At 35.1% G+C, this 13,798-nt stretch overlaps 1 protein-coding gene across 1 annotated transcript; it reads right to left on the reverse strand.

The window, feature by feature from the left end:
• Window positions 1-530: 530 nt before the first annotated feature.
• On the reverse strand, window positions 531-8,739 carry LOC121488786 (importin-7-like). Its single transcript, XM_041751090.1, is given in 3 exon segments — window positions 531-2,476; window positions 2,478-3,811; window positions 8,694-8,739. Coding segments are annotated over 3 exon segments (3,213 nt in total). The 3' UTR covers window positions 531-643.
• Window positions 8,740-13,798: the final 5,059 nt, after the last annotated feature.

The raw sequence follows: 13,798 nt of genomic DNA on the forward strand, positions 1-13,798 counted from the left end.
GCTAGCAGGCTTGTTTCAATATGAAAGTGCTAATTCATTTACAGATTTTTTTTTTAATCAGTTATGTAGTGCTACAATAAATGTCCAATAATCTACATAGGAACAATCTTTGATGAATGAAAATGACGAAGATTGAATAAGGCTATTGATTACCTTATTTACATATAAAGAATAGATACCCAATGCTGAAGAAGAGACAGAAATCGGACAAACACTCATAGGTGTAAAAATTACATTTACCTTTGAGCTTATACTGTAAATGAGACATTTTAAATAGTCCTGTAGCTCATGCCTCTTTTTTCCTCAGAAAAAGAAAAGCTGCCTTCATGACATCCCCTCATTTCAGATTTCCACAGTGTCACTTGAACTTTCAGTCAGAATCTTACTTTCTTCAAAAAATAAAGAAAATACCACCCCCAAATTACTGCCCTCCCCCCCGAAATCCCTCTGGTTTCTTTTTCAGTGCCAAGTTGCCTGATCAGGTCCCACTGCCTGGGTTTTTCTGTCCATCTATTGATCATCTATTCTGTCCATCTATTGATCAATTAGTTTAGAGTAGATAACATGAACCAGTTCTGGAACCGCTACTAGGAGGAACACAAGCTCTTCACTACAATCACACAGCAGGAAAGAAAGTGATAACTCAATTCATCCCTGGTGCCGGGCCTCCAAAATTGAAAGAACTTGGCACAACCGGAGCACTGAATTTGTATCCTCCATGCTTCTCAATCATTTTGGATTCATGAGCTGCTCTTCTTTGATCAGCCAGAGTTGCTATATCCTGTAACTGTTTTCTTTGTTCTTCATTAAGACCATGAGTCAAAGCCTGATACCACACAGGATTATGATTTTGTATAGTTTGAAATATAGCTTTAAATATCTGATACTCATCAACAGGGTTATTTTCATCATCAATGATTGTGGAATAGGCTTCTAGAGCAGTCTCCTCAGCATCATCTTCTTCCCAATCTTCATCATCTCCATCCTCACCTGCTTGTTTAGCCAAAATCTCCAAATATTCTTGCCCATCTTCATCAATATCATCTTCATCACTCCCCAGTTCCTCAGTTTCATCATCATCTTCAGCTTCATCATCATCATCGCTGTCATTCTTGTGTTCTGCATGGCAGGCATATGCTCTTTATAATCCATTAAACAAAAGGATAAAAGCTGGCAAAATCTGTCCAGAAACTTGATTTAAAACTTGTGGTATTTGTTCCATATCAATAAGAGCACAAAGGCCCAGAACACACATCTTTCTGTCGTGAAGTCCCAAGAAACAATCAACATCATTAAGCCATTGTGTAATAAAATGATTTGTAACTGGTTCAACATTATTAGGGAAGTGAAGATTTTCTAAGGTGTTGAGAAGTAGGTGTGGATTATAGTACAAAGCTGCAATGGCAACTTGCAGGCACATTGTCCGAAGTTCACTTGTCTTCACCTCTCTTGTCAGTCTCTCTAAAGCTGCTTCCACAAATAAGGGAATGCACTGGTCAATGCCATGCCCTTTGCATTGTAGAATGATGACTTCTAACAATTTTGCTGCATGACACTCTGCATCTTCTCCTGCAACTCTTGTAAGAACCTTCTTACACATACTATATATCATTTCAAGATACTTGGTATCAGACAGAAGTGTATCTGTATCAACTGTTACGTAATTATGAAGCAGAGGCATCATATCTGAAAAGTAATCAAATCCATCTTGTTGAAAAACCTCAAATACCAGAGGTAGCAACTGCCACATTTGCAGAGACACTTGTTGACATGTCAAACTATGTGCTAAAGAGAAGATCTCTTCATAGAATTCTAAGACATGTTGTAAAACAGTTCCAATGACCTGTAAGCAGATTCCTTCAAGTGGCTGGCTTATCTCTTTATGATCTTCAACTACACTAAGTAGTGTGTCAATGGTATTGAGGATTCCCATAGCAGTAACTGCTTTGTCATCACTTCCTTCTTCATCTGGTCCAGTCTGGATTACCTGATTAAATGTCATAGCCAAATGCTGTGTCATTTCTACTGCAATAGGAGTAACTTCTTCACTATACTCACAGATCATTTTCTGAATTACATTGCTAAGATCATCATTTTCTGTTTCTCTTATAATGTGAAGAAGAGTCTGCATTACAGGTCTGATGAATGGTGTAATATATTCTTTAGCTTTTTCTTGATTGCTGATCAATACTTGAAGTGCAATGGCAGCTTCCACTTTCACAGGCATTTCCCTATCATCAATCAGACATCGTCGTGTCAGCTCTAAGGCCATTTGCAGGTTCTGGTCACTTTTGAACTTTACTTCACAAAAATAGTGAAGGACCCAGCAAGCCCTGGCTCTCATATAGCCGAGTTCACTGCTGAAGAGAGGGAATACATGATTCTGCAACATGTATTCCATCTGATCTTTGTAGATCTTTTTCTTCAAAAGTATTTCAGCTAAAGAACCAATCATATGCAGGGCTCCATCTTTTTTTCCGAGGATCAGCATTTGGTTCTGTAAGAATCTGGTAGCAAAATCCCATTGTCTTTTGCAGTACCTCTCTCCTTTTGCTGCAAGCTGTAAACAAAAGTGTCTGGGCAGCAGTGGTAGGAGAGATGAAATCTTCAAACACATCAAACTTCATGCGTATATATTCATAAGGATCTTCTTGCCAAAGTTCTTCATCAGCATCTGTATAGCACATCAGTGGAAAAATAACATCTTGGATAATGCCTCGTATATGAGGCTTCAGATTCTTCCAGGTGAGGGCATGAGAAACTCCTTGATTAATATAATTTAATGTCTGTTGTAAAACTCGAGGAGCCATATAGTGTTTCTCCTTGTACTGATATAATACCTTCAATAAAACTTGCTGGACACCAACAGCAAATGCCTTCAGAAATACTTCAGCAAATTCATTGTACTCCTTGGAAACATTGCCAGGGCTTCCATATCTTTCAAAAATCCTTGCTAAGATATGTAAAGCCCACTTTTTACATTTCCACCATGGTAACTCTGGTCTGTCATCTTCTTCAACCTGAAGTGTTTCATTAGGCACATCTCTGTTCACAACAGTCTTTAAAATTTCTATCCATTCTGTCAGGTTCTGTTGGTTTATCAGCTCCAGTGGTAGTGTATCCTGAACAAGAGCATAGAAGATCTTGAAGATCTGTTTCTGAATGAGGACAGACTGATCAGATTGATCAGAAAGAAGCTGGATAAAACGGTCCTTTAGAACTGGCAGGAAATGCTGCATGGCTGCTACCAATGGACTCCGTTCCTCTGGTTTCTTGTACTCATAATTTTTCACAAGCTGATAAAGGCAAAGAAGAATTCCTAGCCAACAAGCACTGTTATCAGACTGAAGATAAAAGGCAATTTTGTCCACAATGGCAGTGCAGAGGCTTGGATAATCATGTTTGATGATATGGTGAATGCATGTAGTAAGCTGTACCCTGATGAGCTCAGGAGAGTGGATAATAGCTTCTACTATATTTTCTCGAATACAGTGTCGATCTTCTTCTGGAACTGTGTAAGGGGATATATCCCCTGGTGCTGTTTCCCCATCAGGCCAATACTGTGTTACCATATTTTTCAAATAGGTAACACCTACCTGTCTCACAGGTAAATCCAGTTGTTCCGACATAGCAATCTGAAGCAGTGTTGAAACGAAATTCAGAGACTTGGGTGCTTCATTGAGCTGCAGGGCCTTGATAACTGTCGGGGTCCATGGCAGCGCGGACTCGGTCCAACCCGGGGTTCGGGTGCCCCTGGGCCAGGACCAGCGCTCACAGCGCACCTGGACCCGCCGCGCTCCGCAGCCGCAACCTGCGCAAAGGCGAGTATCACTTATCTTTTAAAATAACATAGAGGCACCACAGTAGAGGAATGAACTTTTTTTTTTTCTGTCACCATTATCTAAAACCGTATCTAACATCAAGTAGCTACCCTATACATATTTTTGAATAAGTATATTTCAATTATTGAATAAAAACAGGAAATATGTAGCACATCCAGTCATTCTCTTGGGGCAGTCCTCCCTCACCTTGTCTCCGTTGTATTTGATCAGAAGCTAAAGGTCAGGCATTTTTCTAATGACCCACACCATGATCATCATTGCGAGGTTTCTCAGTTGTGTGTTAGACAAATGCTGGCTTTCATAATCTTTGAAATATTGCTGCTCTAAGTTTTACAAAATCACACGCCTCTAACTCCTGTCCTGGTCTATTATAATCCTTCTGGGAGGACATTTTCCAAATAAGCTTCCCCCACACTGATTAAACACTGAAGACAAGTAAGAAAATGTTATTAGCTCAAACAGCCAACCATTTATTTTATGCGACGAAACTTTAACCTTATAAACTCTAGATTCTAAACAAATTTTCAATTCTGAGTATTATTAGATATAATAAGTTTCTTTATATTCCACACTGAGCAAGGGTTTGGGGACAGCAAGTTTTCTAAACATTTATTTTCATGCTGAAGTACTTCCCATCCAAATTGCATAACATATAGTATGAAGCACTTTTATTAAGATAAATTTAGATAAATTGACATGAGTGTGTATATAAAGAGACAGGATGCTAATTTATAAGAAATGCAAAATAGATATCTAGTTTCAAAAACAATATTCATATGGAAAGATAGAGAAATTCAAACATGGTGAAAACATGGACTTGCTATACTCTACATGTGAAAGTAGGCAGTGATAGCTAAACATTTACTAAAAGGAGACTAGAAGTACTGCACATGAGATCGGAAGCTAAATCAAATATTAATGCTTGAATTCTGTGTGCAATTAGTCTGTATCAATGCTTGAAAAACTACGATTGGTTTTTCTCTTTTAAAAGTTTAAGATAACTATAGATTCACATACAATTGTAAGAAATAATACAAACATTCCATGCATTCTTGGTTACAATGATAACATTTAGCAAAACTATAATATCACTACCAGGATATTGACATTAATATAGTTAGAATCTATATAGTTATAATCTATATATTACCATCTCTCCAACAAAGATCTCTCCTGTTGCTCTTTAATAGCTGTGTCAGGCAACCACTAATTTGTTCTCCATCTCTACAATTTGCTCATTTCAACATTGTTAAGAAAACAAAATCTTCCACCATATAACCTTCCAGGATATTCTGCAATACTATAATTCTCTGGAGGTTCATCCTCAGTGTGTTACACATATCAATAATCCATTCCTTTTTATTGCTCTGAAGTATTCATGATATGGATGTGCCAGTTTACTTAACCATTCATCTGTTTAAAAAGATGTCTGTGTTTCCAATTTTTGGACGTTATAAATCTGCTAAAAAACATTTGGTACAGGTTTTACTGCTAACGTAATTCTGCATTTCTCTGGGACAAATACCCAACAGTGCAATTACTGTTTATATGATCCTTGTATATTGAGACTTAAGAAACAGTTAAACTCTTTTCCAGAGTTGATCTTCCATTTTACTGTTCCAACAGCAGTGGTGAGAGTTCTGTTCTTCACCCTTGCCAGCACTTGGTGGTATCACTTTTCTTTCTTTCCTTTTTTTTTTTTTTTTAATTCAGCCAATTATTTATTTATTTATTTATTTATTTATTTATTTATCTTTTAATTTTTTTTAAAATTTATTTATGATAGTCACAGAGAGAGAGAGAGAGAGAGAGAGAGAGAGAGAGAGAGGCAGAGACACAGACAGAGGGAGAAGCAGGCTCCATGCAGGGAGCCCGGTGTGGGATTCGATCCTGGGTCTCCAGGATCACGCCCTGGGCCAAAGGCAGGCTAAGCGCCACCCAGGGATCCCAAAATCAGCCATTTAGATCGGTGTGTTCTGATCTCTCATTGTGGCACAAATTTGATTTTCCCTCCCGACTTTGATGTTGAACATCTTTACGTGTTTCTGTCATCTGTATATCCTCTTTGAAAAATTTCGTTTGTATTTTGCCCATTTCCTAATTGAATTTTTTTGTTCTTTTATTACTGTGTTTTGTCAAAATGTTGTTGACTTAGTCTAGATACTAGTCTGTCAAAGGTGCAGTGTGAAATGTTTTCTCCCACTTGGGAGCTTTTTTTTTTTTTTTTCTCCATCTTCTTTTTTTTTTTTTTTTCTCTCCATCTTCTTAATAGGTTGTTGCACTGAGCATAAGTTCTTAATTTTTGAAATCTAATATTTAAGTTTTTCCTTTATTATATTGTGGTGCCAAATCTAAGAAATTCTTCCCATCCCTAAACTTAAGATTTTCTCCTATATTTTTTTCTAAAAATTATATACTCTGTTTAAGATATTACTCTGATCAATTTTAAATAATTTTTGTAAAATATGAAACTTAAGTCAAGGTTCATTTCTATTTAACTTAGGGGGTCCAATAGCTTACCATTAAAAAAAAAATTCCTCTGTTGATTTACTTTTACTCAGTTGTGCATATTTGTTTCAATGGATTACTGAGCTCTTCTTCTACTGATCTGTATGCCTATCCTTTTACCATTTTCATACAGGAGTGATTATTGTGGCCATTAAAGTTTCGAATTTATGTACATTTATATGAACTATTCTAGTTCTGTTATCCCATATAGTTTTAGAATAATTTAGTTTATGTCTACAAAAACAGAAGTTTTGAGATAAGTTAGATTAAAATTTTTGGAGAAAATTGATATTTTAACTGAGGCTTCCAATCCATGAAGATAAAGTGACTCATTATTTACATTTTTGGACTGGTTCATCAGTGTTGTGGTTTTTCCAGGACACAAGTCCTGTACAGGTTTTGTTAGATTTACACTAGCATATTTCATTTTCTTAAGCAACAGAAATTGGCATTTTCAATTTTGGTATACTTGTGGTCATGGCTAATATATCAAATTACAATTTTTTGGCATATTTCTTGTGACCTGAATGAACTTGCTAACTAGTTGTGCATGTATGTTAGATTACTTGAGATATTCTAAACAGATAATTATTTCATCTGCAAATAAGGACAATTTTATTTTTTTTCTAATCTATATGCCTTGTAACTCCTTTATTGCTCTTTAATTAGACTAAAATTCTAGCACAATATTGAATAAGAGTGCTGACAGTGAACATCTTTAAGCATTATACACAGATTACCCTGATTTTTCAAATACTTCACCAATCATATTTATAGAATAAGCCCCACTTGGTCATGTTATATATAATTTTAATTTTATTTTTTTACTATCTTGATTTAATTCCTGTGATTTTTTTTTGTAGTGGTTGAAAATTGGACATTTTAATATTATAGTAATGCTGAAAATCAAAATTTCCCCATTTCAAGTAATAGTCACTCATTGCAAGGTCGGTAGAGAGAAAATAATTATAGTCCTTGAACCAGAAGTAAACAATTAAAAAATTTAACAAATAATGTCACTTACAGTAGCATCAATGTATTTAAATACCTATGAATAAAGCTAACAAATGACATGCAAAGATTCCAAGCTATAAAATAGTTTTGAGAAAATCTAAATATACATATATATATATTATAATAGATACAATATAAATTAATAGAACCATTTTCTAAGATTTGAGGCAATCCAAATTACAAGCAAGTACATTTTATATACATGGTTAGTGAAAACAAAACTCTCTCACCTCCTGAATTTTCTCAAAGAGAAAAATAAGTAGTCCTATCTTTTACATAAAGTAACTATGTAAGTCTCGGTTTCCACAAGGAAATAAGATTTCCTGAATTTGACCTTTTGATCTCAACCTTAATTAAAAAATGTTAATCGTGAGAAGCCTAGGTGGCTCAGTGGTTGAGCGGCTGCCTTTGGCTCAGGGCATGATCCTGGGATCCTGGGATAGAGTCCTACATCAGGCTCCCCACAGGGAGCCTGCTTCTCCCTCTGCCCAGGTCTCTGCCTTTCTGGGGTGTCTCTATGAATAAATAAAAATCTTTTTTAAAAAAATATTAATCATTATACTTCAATAAATAGGATAAGGTGATTGCCACACAAATAGCAACAGACCAGAGTCCAACAACAAACCCATATGCATGTACAAACTTACCTGTATTACAAACAAGGTGACACAACAGTGCACTAGAGATAGGATGGCTTTTTCTAAAAATGGTGCTTAGTGAGTTATGTTTTTATATGGGAAAACATGTGAACCTTGACCTCTGCATTTTTACATTTTCCATACTACCCTCTAAAAAGAGAGTTTTCATTCATATTTATTAAATAATATCAGTGTTCTAATTTGCTTGTCTGAGTAGCTAAAAAAAAGAGAAAATTATCACATTTTATTTATTAATATTTTTCTGCAACTATTACCAAAATGGAACTAATGTATTATCACAGGAATAATAAACAGGTAAATAAATCAACATTCAAAACTATAGCATTAGTTTAACTTTCTCTTTTGAAAATGATGTTTATGCACTGAGTTTCAAAAGACTGCATGTAGAAGTAATCTCAGTACTCTGGTGGCATATGAATTAGACTTAACAATTTGTTGAACTTTCAAGACCGTTAAGATGAACTTGATACTACTATTCATGTGGCTCAAAAACAAAGCTTTAAAAAGTACCAGTCATGTCCTCTGTAGGAAATTGTTTTACTTCAGCATATTCAGGATTAAAGAGGACTAAAAGAAAAGGGCAACTTGATTCTCTGTGCTTTCCTTACATGAGTCATCATTCTGATGTAATCATCATTACATGATTAGAAGTCATCATTCCTTCTAATACTGTGATCATGTAAGTCATCATTACACAAGTCATCATCTTGTGTCATGTTCTACTGCCTTCCTGAAGTGATTACACATAATATAAAAAAGAACCTATTGAGGCATCTGGGTGGCTCGGGCCTGGGCACATGCCCGCTCTCTCTTTCTCATTCTCCAATAAATAAAAATTAAAAAAACAAAAACAGGACACCTGGGTGGCTCAGGTCATGATCCCCAGGTCCCAGGATCGAGTCCCACATTGGACTCTCCGTGGGGAGCCTGCTTTTCCCTTTGCCTATGTCTCTGCTTCTTCTCTGTGTTTCTCATTAATAAATAAATAAAATCTTAAAAAATAACCAATTGCTTCAGAAAAAATCTACATGAAGAATAATCCATGTCACTTAATTCCTTTCTTTTTGGTGTGGGTTTATTTGTCCTTGGCCTTCTCATTTAAGCTGGTTCTGAATTCTGTGGAGAAAATATCCCCTCACCCAGCTGGATCTTCAACCATGATTTCTTCAATTTGGAGTATGTAGAAAGATTCTAATACCTCTCTTAATTAATTCTAGTAATTTTTTCCTGGGAACAGAATATATGATTTAGTTCTCTCTATCTTAAAGGCTATCTTTATAGCCTTTACAATAAGGACTTCTGTGTATATGTTATACTGATTCTACTCTCTGCTTTTATCCTTTGGAGACTGGGAGACTCCCCAAAAAAGGTAAATGCTATCAAGAGTAGAACTTTGTAGCTGTAGATTAGTTATGTTTAAAACGCCTACTTGCAAGTCTTGCTTCTTTGGGATATCAAAATGTATTTTGTGATGTACTAAGGATACTGGTCCTGAAGTCTACCAAATATTATAGTGCATTTTAGCCTAATTCATTATCTGTATGAAGTTATAAAAGTAGCTGTAGATGACTAGGAATTATGTCATTTGTATTAAACCCAGATCTATTTCTGAGTATGTGGTTCATGCTGTTGTGAAAAATGTTTTACCTTTTACCTTTGTCAGTTTGTAATGAGAGGATTTCCTTTTACCCTTTGTAGCTCAGAGAGCACCTGATGTATCATCTCAAACACAATAAACATGCTCCTGAAGGCATAGTTTCCTGTCGTAATATTTTAAATCAACCTTGTTAGAGGGTGTGTCTGAGATGATTGTTGATGAAATAAAAATGCGGATATGAAGATTGACTATTAAGGACCAGTACAAATAAATGAATTGTTAAATTGAAAAAAAAATACCTCTCTTAATTAATTCTAGTAATTTTTTCCTGGGAACAGAATATATGATTTAGTTCTCTCTATCTTAAAGTATATTGAATATCTCCTTGATCTAACAAATTTGTTGAGGCTTGTTAAGCGTTATTAACACCCTCCTGTGGCTCTTAATACTGAAGCACATTCTAAATATCTTCCCTATGGTCATTAGCAGGGGGTTATTTCAATGGAGAAGAGGGGGGGAAACACATTTTATAGACTTGCACTCATCCGGATAGAAAGACACTTATGAAACACTGATAGAGTTTTTTTTTTATTATTATTATTTACGATAGTCACAGAGAGAGAGAGAGAGAGAGAGAGGCAGAGACACAGGCAGAGGGAGAAGCAGGCTCCATGCACCGGGAGCCCGACGTGGGATTCGATCCCAGGTCTCCAGGATCGCGCCCTGAGCCAAAGGCAGGCGCCAAACCGCTGCACCACCCAGGGATCCCCAGCACCGATAGACTTTAAATGTAAACAGATAATATATTTTAAGGCAATTCTTTAACCTTTGATTACAAGACAGTTGATGACTGTTTTCCTTCTAATACTGTGAGAATACATGAATATATTTGCCAACAAATTCAGGAAATGTAATGTCTTATAAATAAAAGCTCTAGAGTTTTGGTGGACAAATTGAAATTTGAAGATAAAATTTCTTTTGCATTATTAGTATCATAATTTTGTACCTCACTGCCAGAGGTATTAGGAAATTTCATATTTACCCATGTCAGCTATGAAAAATCATATTCTAATATTAAAATAATACTAAAATAGCTTACAATTTTCATTTGGTAATGTTGTTCAGTAAACGGAACATCACTTAATTCAGACCTGTAGAGTTGGTAACTTGGGTGAGTTATATTAAGGCCGCATTTCGAGGCTATGAATGGCGATCTGGGGAAGCAGAGTTAGCACGTGAACTGGATCTGATGTTGAAAGCACTTTATTTATTTTCCATTGTTTTGAAAGCTTTGCAGATGTAATTGTTATATGTGCAATGTAGACAATCCATTTCCTCTTGCAAAATGCCATGCACCAAGGTTAATATATTGCTAAGGAAAGAGGAGGGCACTTGATCTGTGTATCAAAGTGATAACTTGATCAACTAGTAAGTTTCCCCCCCCACACACACACTATTTTTTTATGAATAAAAAAAGTGTAGAGAAGTATTCATAGAAAAAATAAGTTAGTGTTGAGTCCCCAGAGATGATCACCTGATCTTGGATAGGTAACTAAACTGTGGTCCAAATAAAGAAATTCAAGCAAAAAGCCTTGAGAATTTCCTTCACCTTACCTAGGAAAAATTCTGCTTATTACAAATCCATTATCTGTTTTTTTTTTTTAAACAACATTTAAAAAAATATATCATGTGTCTTTTTATTCCTTGCCTTGATGGCAAAAACATATACACATTTCTTCTTAAAATTAAGGCAGATGTAAGGTTAGCTACTCATGTTCGTCTTTATTACACTCTTTTATGAGTGCAGCATGCATTAGTGCTTGCAGAGCTAATGATCTCAAAGTCATTTTGAGGAATTTTAAAACCCAGAATGAAGCCTATTAGAGCTCAGTAGCTGTTCATTTTACACAACAATATAAGTACTGATGTTCCTAAGTGTGTAGACTATACAGCATAGAATAGAAGCATTTCATCAAACCAGAAGGAACAAATTCATAATTATACTACCTGACTATATTTTTTTCATTCTACCTGGATTCAGAGTGTCTGTTTTCCCTTTAAGGTGTATAATAAGAGTGGAACAGAATTATTTAAAAAAAATACAAAGTAATATTCTAGTAGGACTTACTCTTTTTCCTTTAGTTTTTACAGCAATTACCTAAACCGTGGTTAGAAATACCTCCAAGAATAGTCTTAAATGAAATGAATGATTGATTTTTATGTTAGGAGTTCTTTGATAACTAATGACATTTTCCTTTTTAGGTATTTCCCCCAGCAGAACAATTTTCATTTGGGACGTATTTGATAACCAATGAAGTATTAATTGTGCCACTTCATTTTTTTTTCCTAAAGTGCCAGTTTGCTTGTTACACACTGAATCAATAACTTGTTGACGTCAACATGGTTCACTTCTTAGTGCAAAATGGAATTATTTTTATATTGTTTACAATGGAGAGACCAGTGCAGGAGTTAGTTTGTTTTCCTTAGATGTCTGGTTAAAATCCTTATCTTGAATTGGCATATTGGGGAAATACATACCTTGATAATGCTAATCCTCAAAATAACAAAAAGCATCAATCTGCTTCTAATTTAAAGCATTCAAGTTTAACCTAACACGTATTTTAAATTCTTTCAGGTCTTTGATACTATTCATCTGGGTTATGCTTTCTGGAATTTATTTAAAATCTTTTATTTGGAATATTAGGTTTAGAACCTGGAAAATGTAATACAAGGACCCATGTGGATTAGCACTAAAAATCATCAGTATAATTCTTTAAGTCCCTCTTCTAAAGAGTCAAAACATCAAGAACTTGATGAAATTGCTTCTTAGATTTTCTAAGGTTTATATCCCTTCATTCAGTGTCACTGAAGGATGTTCAATTTCAGCTTTTGCAGAATAGTTTATGGTGCTACTGATGCTACATAAGCTCAACAATGAAATCGTTTCCCCGTGCTCAATGGGAGTATAATGTCCCCTCACATCTGAAGTGTACTTAGATTCATCAAAGTATCCAAGGTAATAGGCAATCAACTACATTTTGGTAAAATCAGGGGTTATTTTTAGCCATCTGATGTTCTTAAAGATTAAAAGAACATCTCTGACAATGATAATACCTATAACACCAAATCTTGTGTTTTCCCAAAAAGTTTTGCCTAAGATCTACTTACGATAGGCTGTAAACCTATGAAATATAACAAATAAATGAGATTCAGAATAAATTAGAAGGCAAAATTGCCAAATGACTATTGAAGTTTTAACCCACTGGCTAATTATGAGGGAAGCAGAACCCTCATACTCTATATATACTCTATATATACTCTATCTATATTTTATAGTAGAGTTAATTTCTTGCTGTAAGTTTTCAGAACTATAGGAGATAAAGGAAGTATAGAACTTGTATATATGTGAACTTTTCATGGTACATAGTAACACTAATACATTTATGATTTTATATTTTTAATTTCTGTAATATTTAAATCAAAATCTTTGTATTTTATATGTATTTTTAAAGTAAAATGGTAATCAGCTCTATGCTCTGTAGTAATAATTTTCCAGTTTCAAATATAGTAAATATCTCTATTTCTGTTCATCAGGAATTTGAGATCTAAATAGATGAATGTAAATATCTGCAACATTATTAATGTGAAATATTTGAATTGAGTCCAGAATATTTTACTCTAATGATCAATAGTCAGTTACCTTTGTTACCTGTATTTCTTAAGCTGAAGTTTCACGTATCATAAAATGCATCATTATCTTAGCTATTGCCAAGGAAGAAAAGGAGCAAATCTTCTGATAAAACTAGGATATGATGATTTCTTGCCTTATCCATGGTTTTTCTTTACTGCTAAAGGTCTCTTTTCAGGTTTTTCACAGGCACCTTATGTGTAATACAAAGGAAAAATTCACTCTACTTTGTAGCTCCTCCAGTCTTCTGATCTGGAAATACTGGGGTGGTGCTCATTTCCATCTTCTTCATTAACACTTAAATTCATGTGTAGTAGGTTTTACTGAGTAACTTCAAAAAAACTTATCCCTCAGGGATCCCTGGGTGGCTCAGCGGTTTAGCACCTGCCTTTGGCCCACGGCATGATCCTGGCGTCCTGGGATGGAGCCTGCTCCTCCCTCTGCCTGTGTCTCTGCCTCTCTCTGTGTGTATCTCATAAATAAATAAATA

Source organism: Vulpes lagopus, chromosome 4, assembly GCF_018345385.1.
Source record: "Vulpes lagopus strain Blue_001 chromosome 4, ASM1834538v1, whole genome shotgun sequence".
NCBI classification, from domain to species: Eukaryota; Metazoa; Chordata; class Mammalia; order Carnivora; family Canidae; genus Vulpes; species Vulpes lagopus.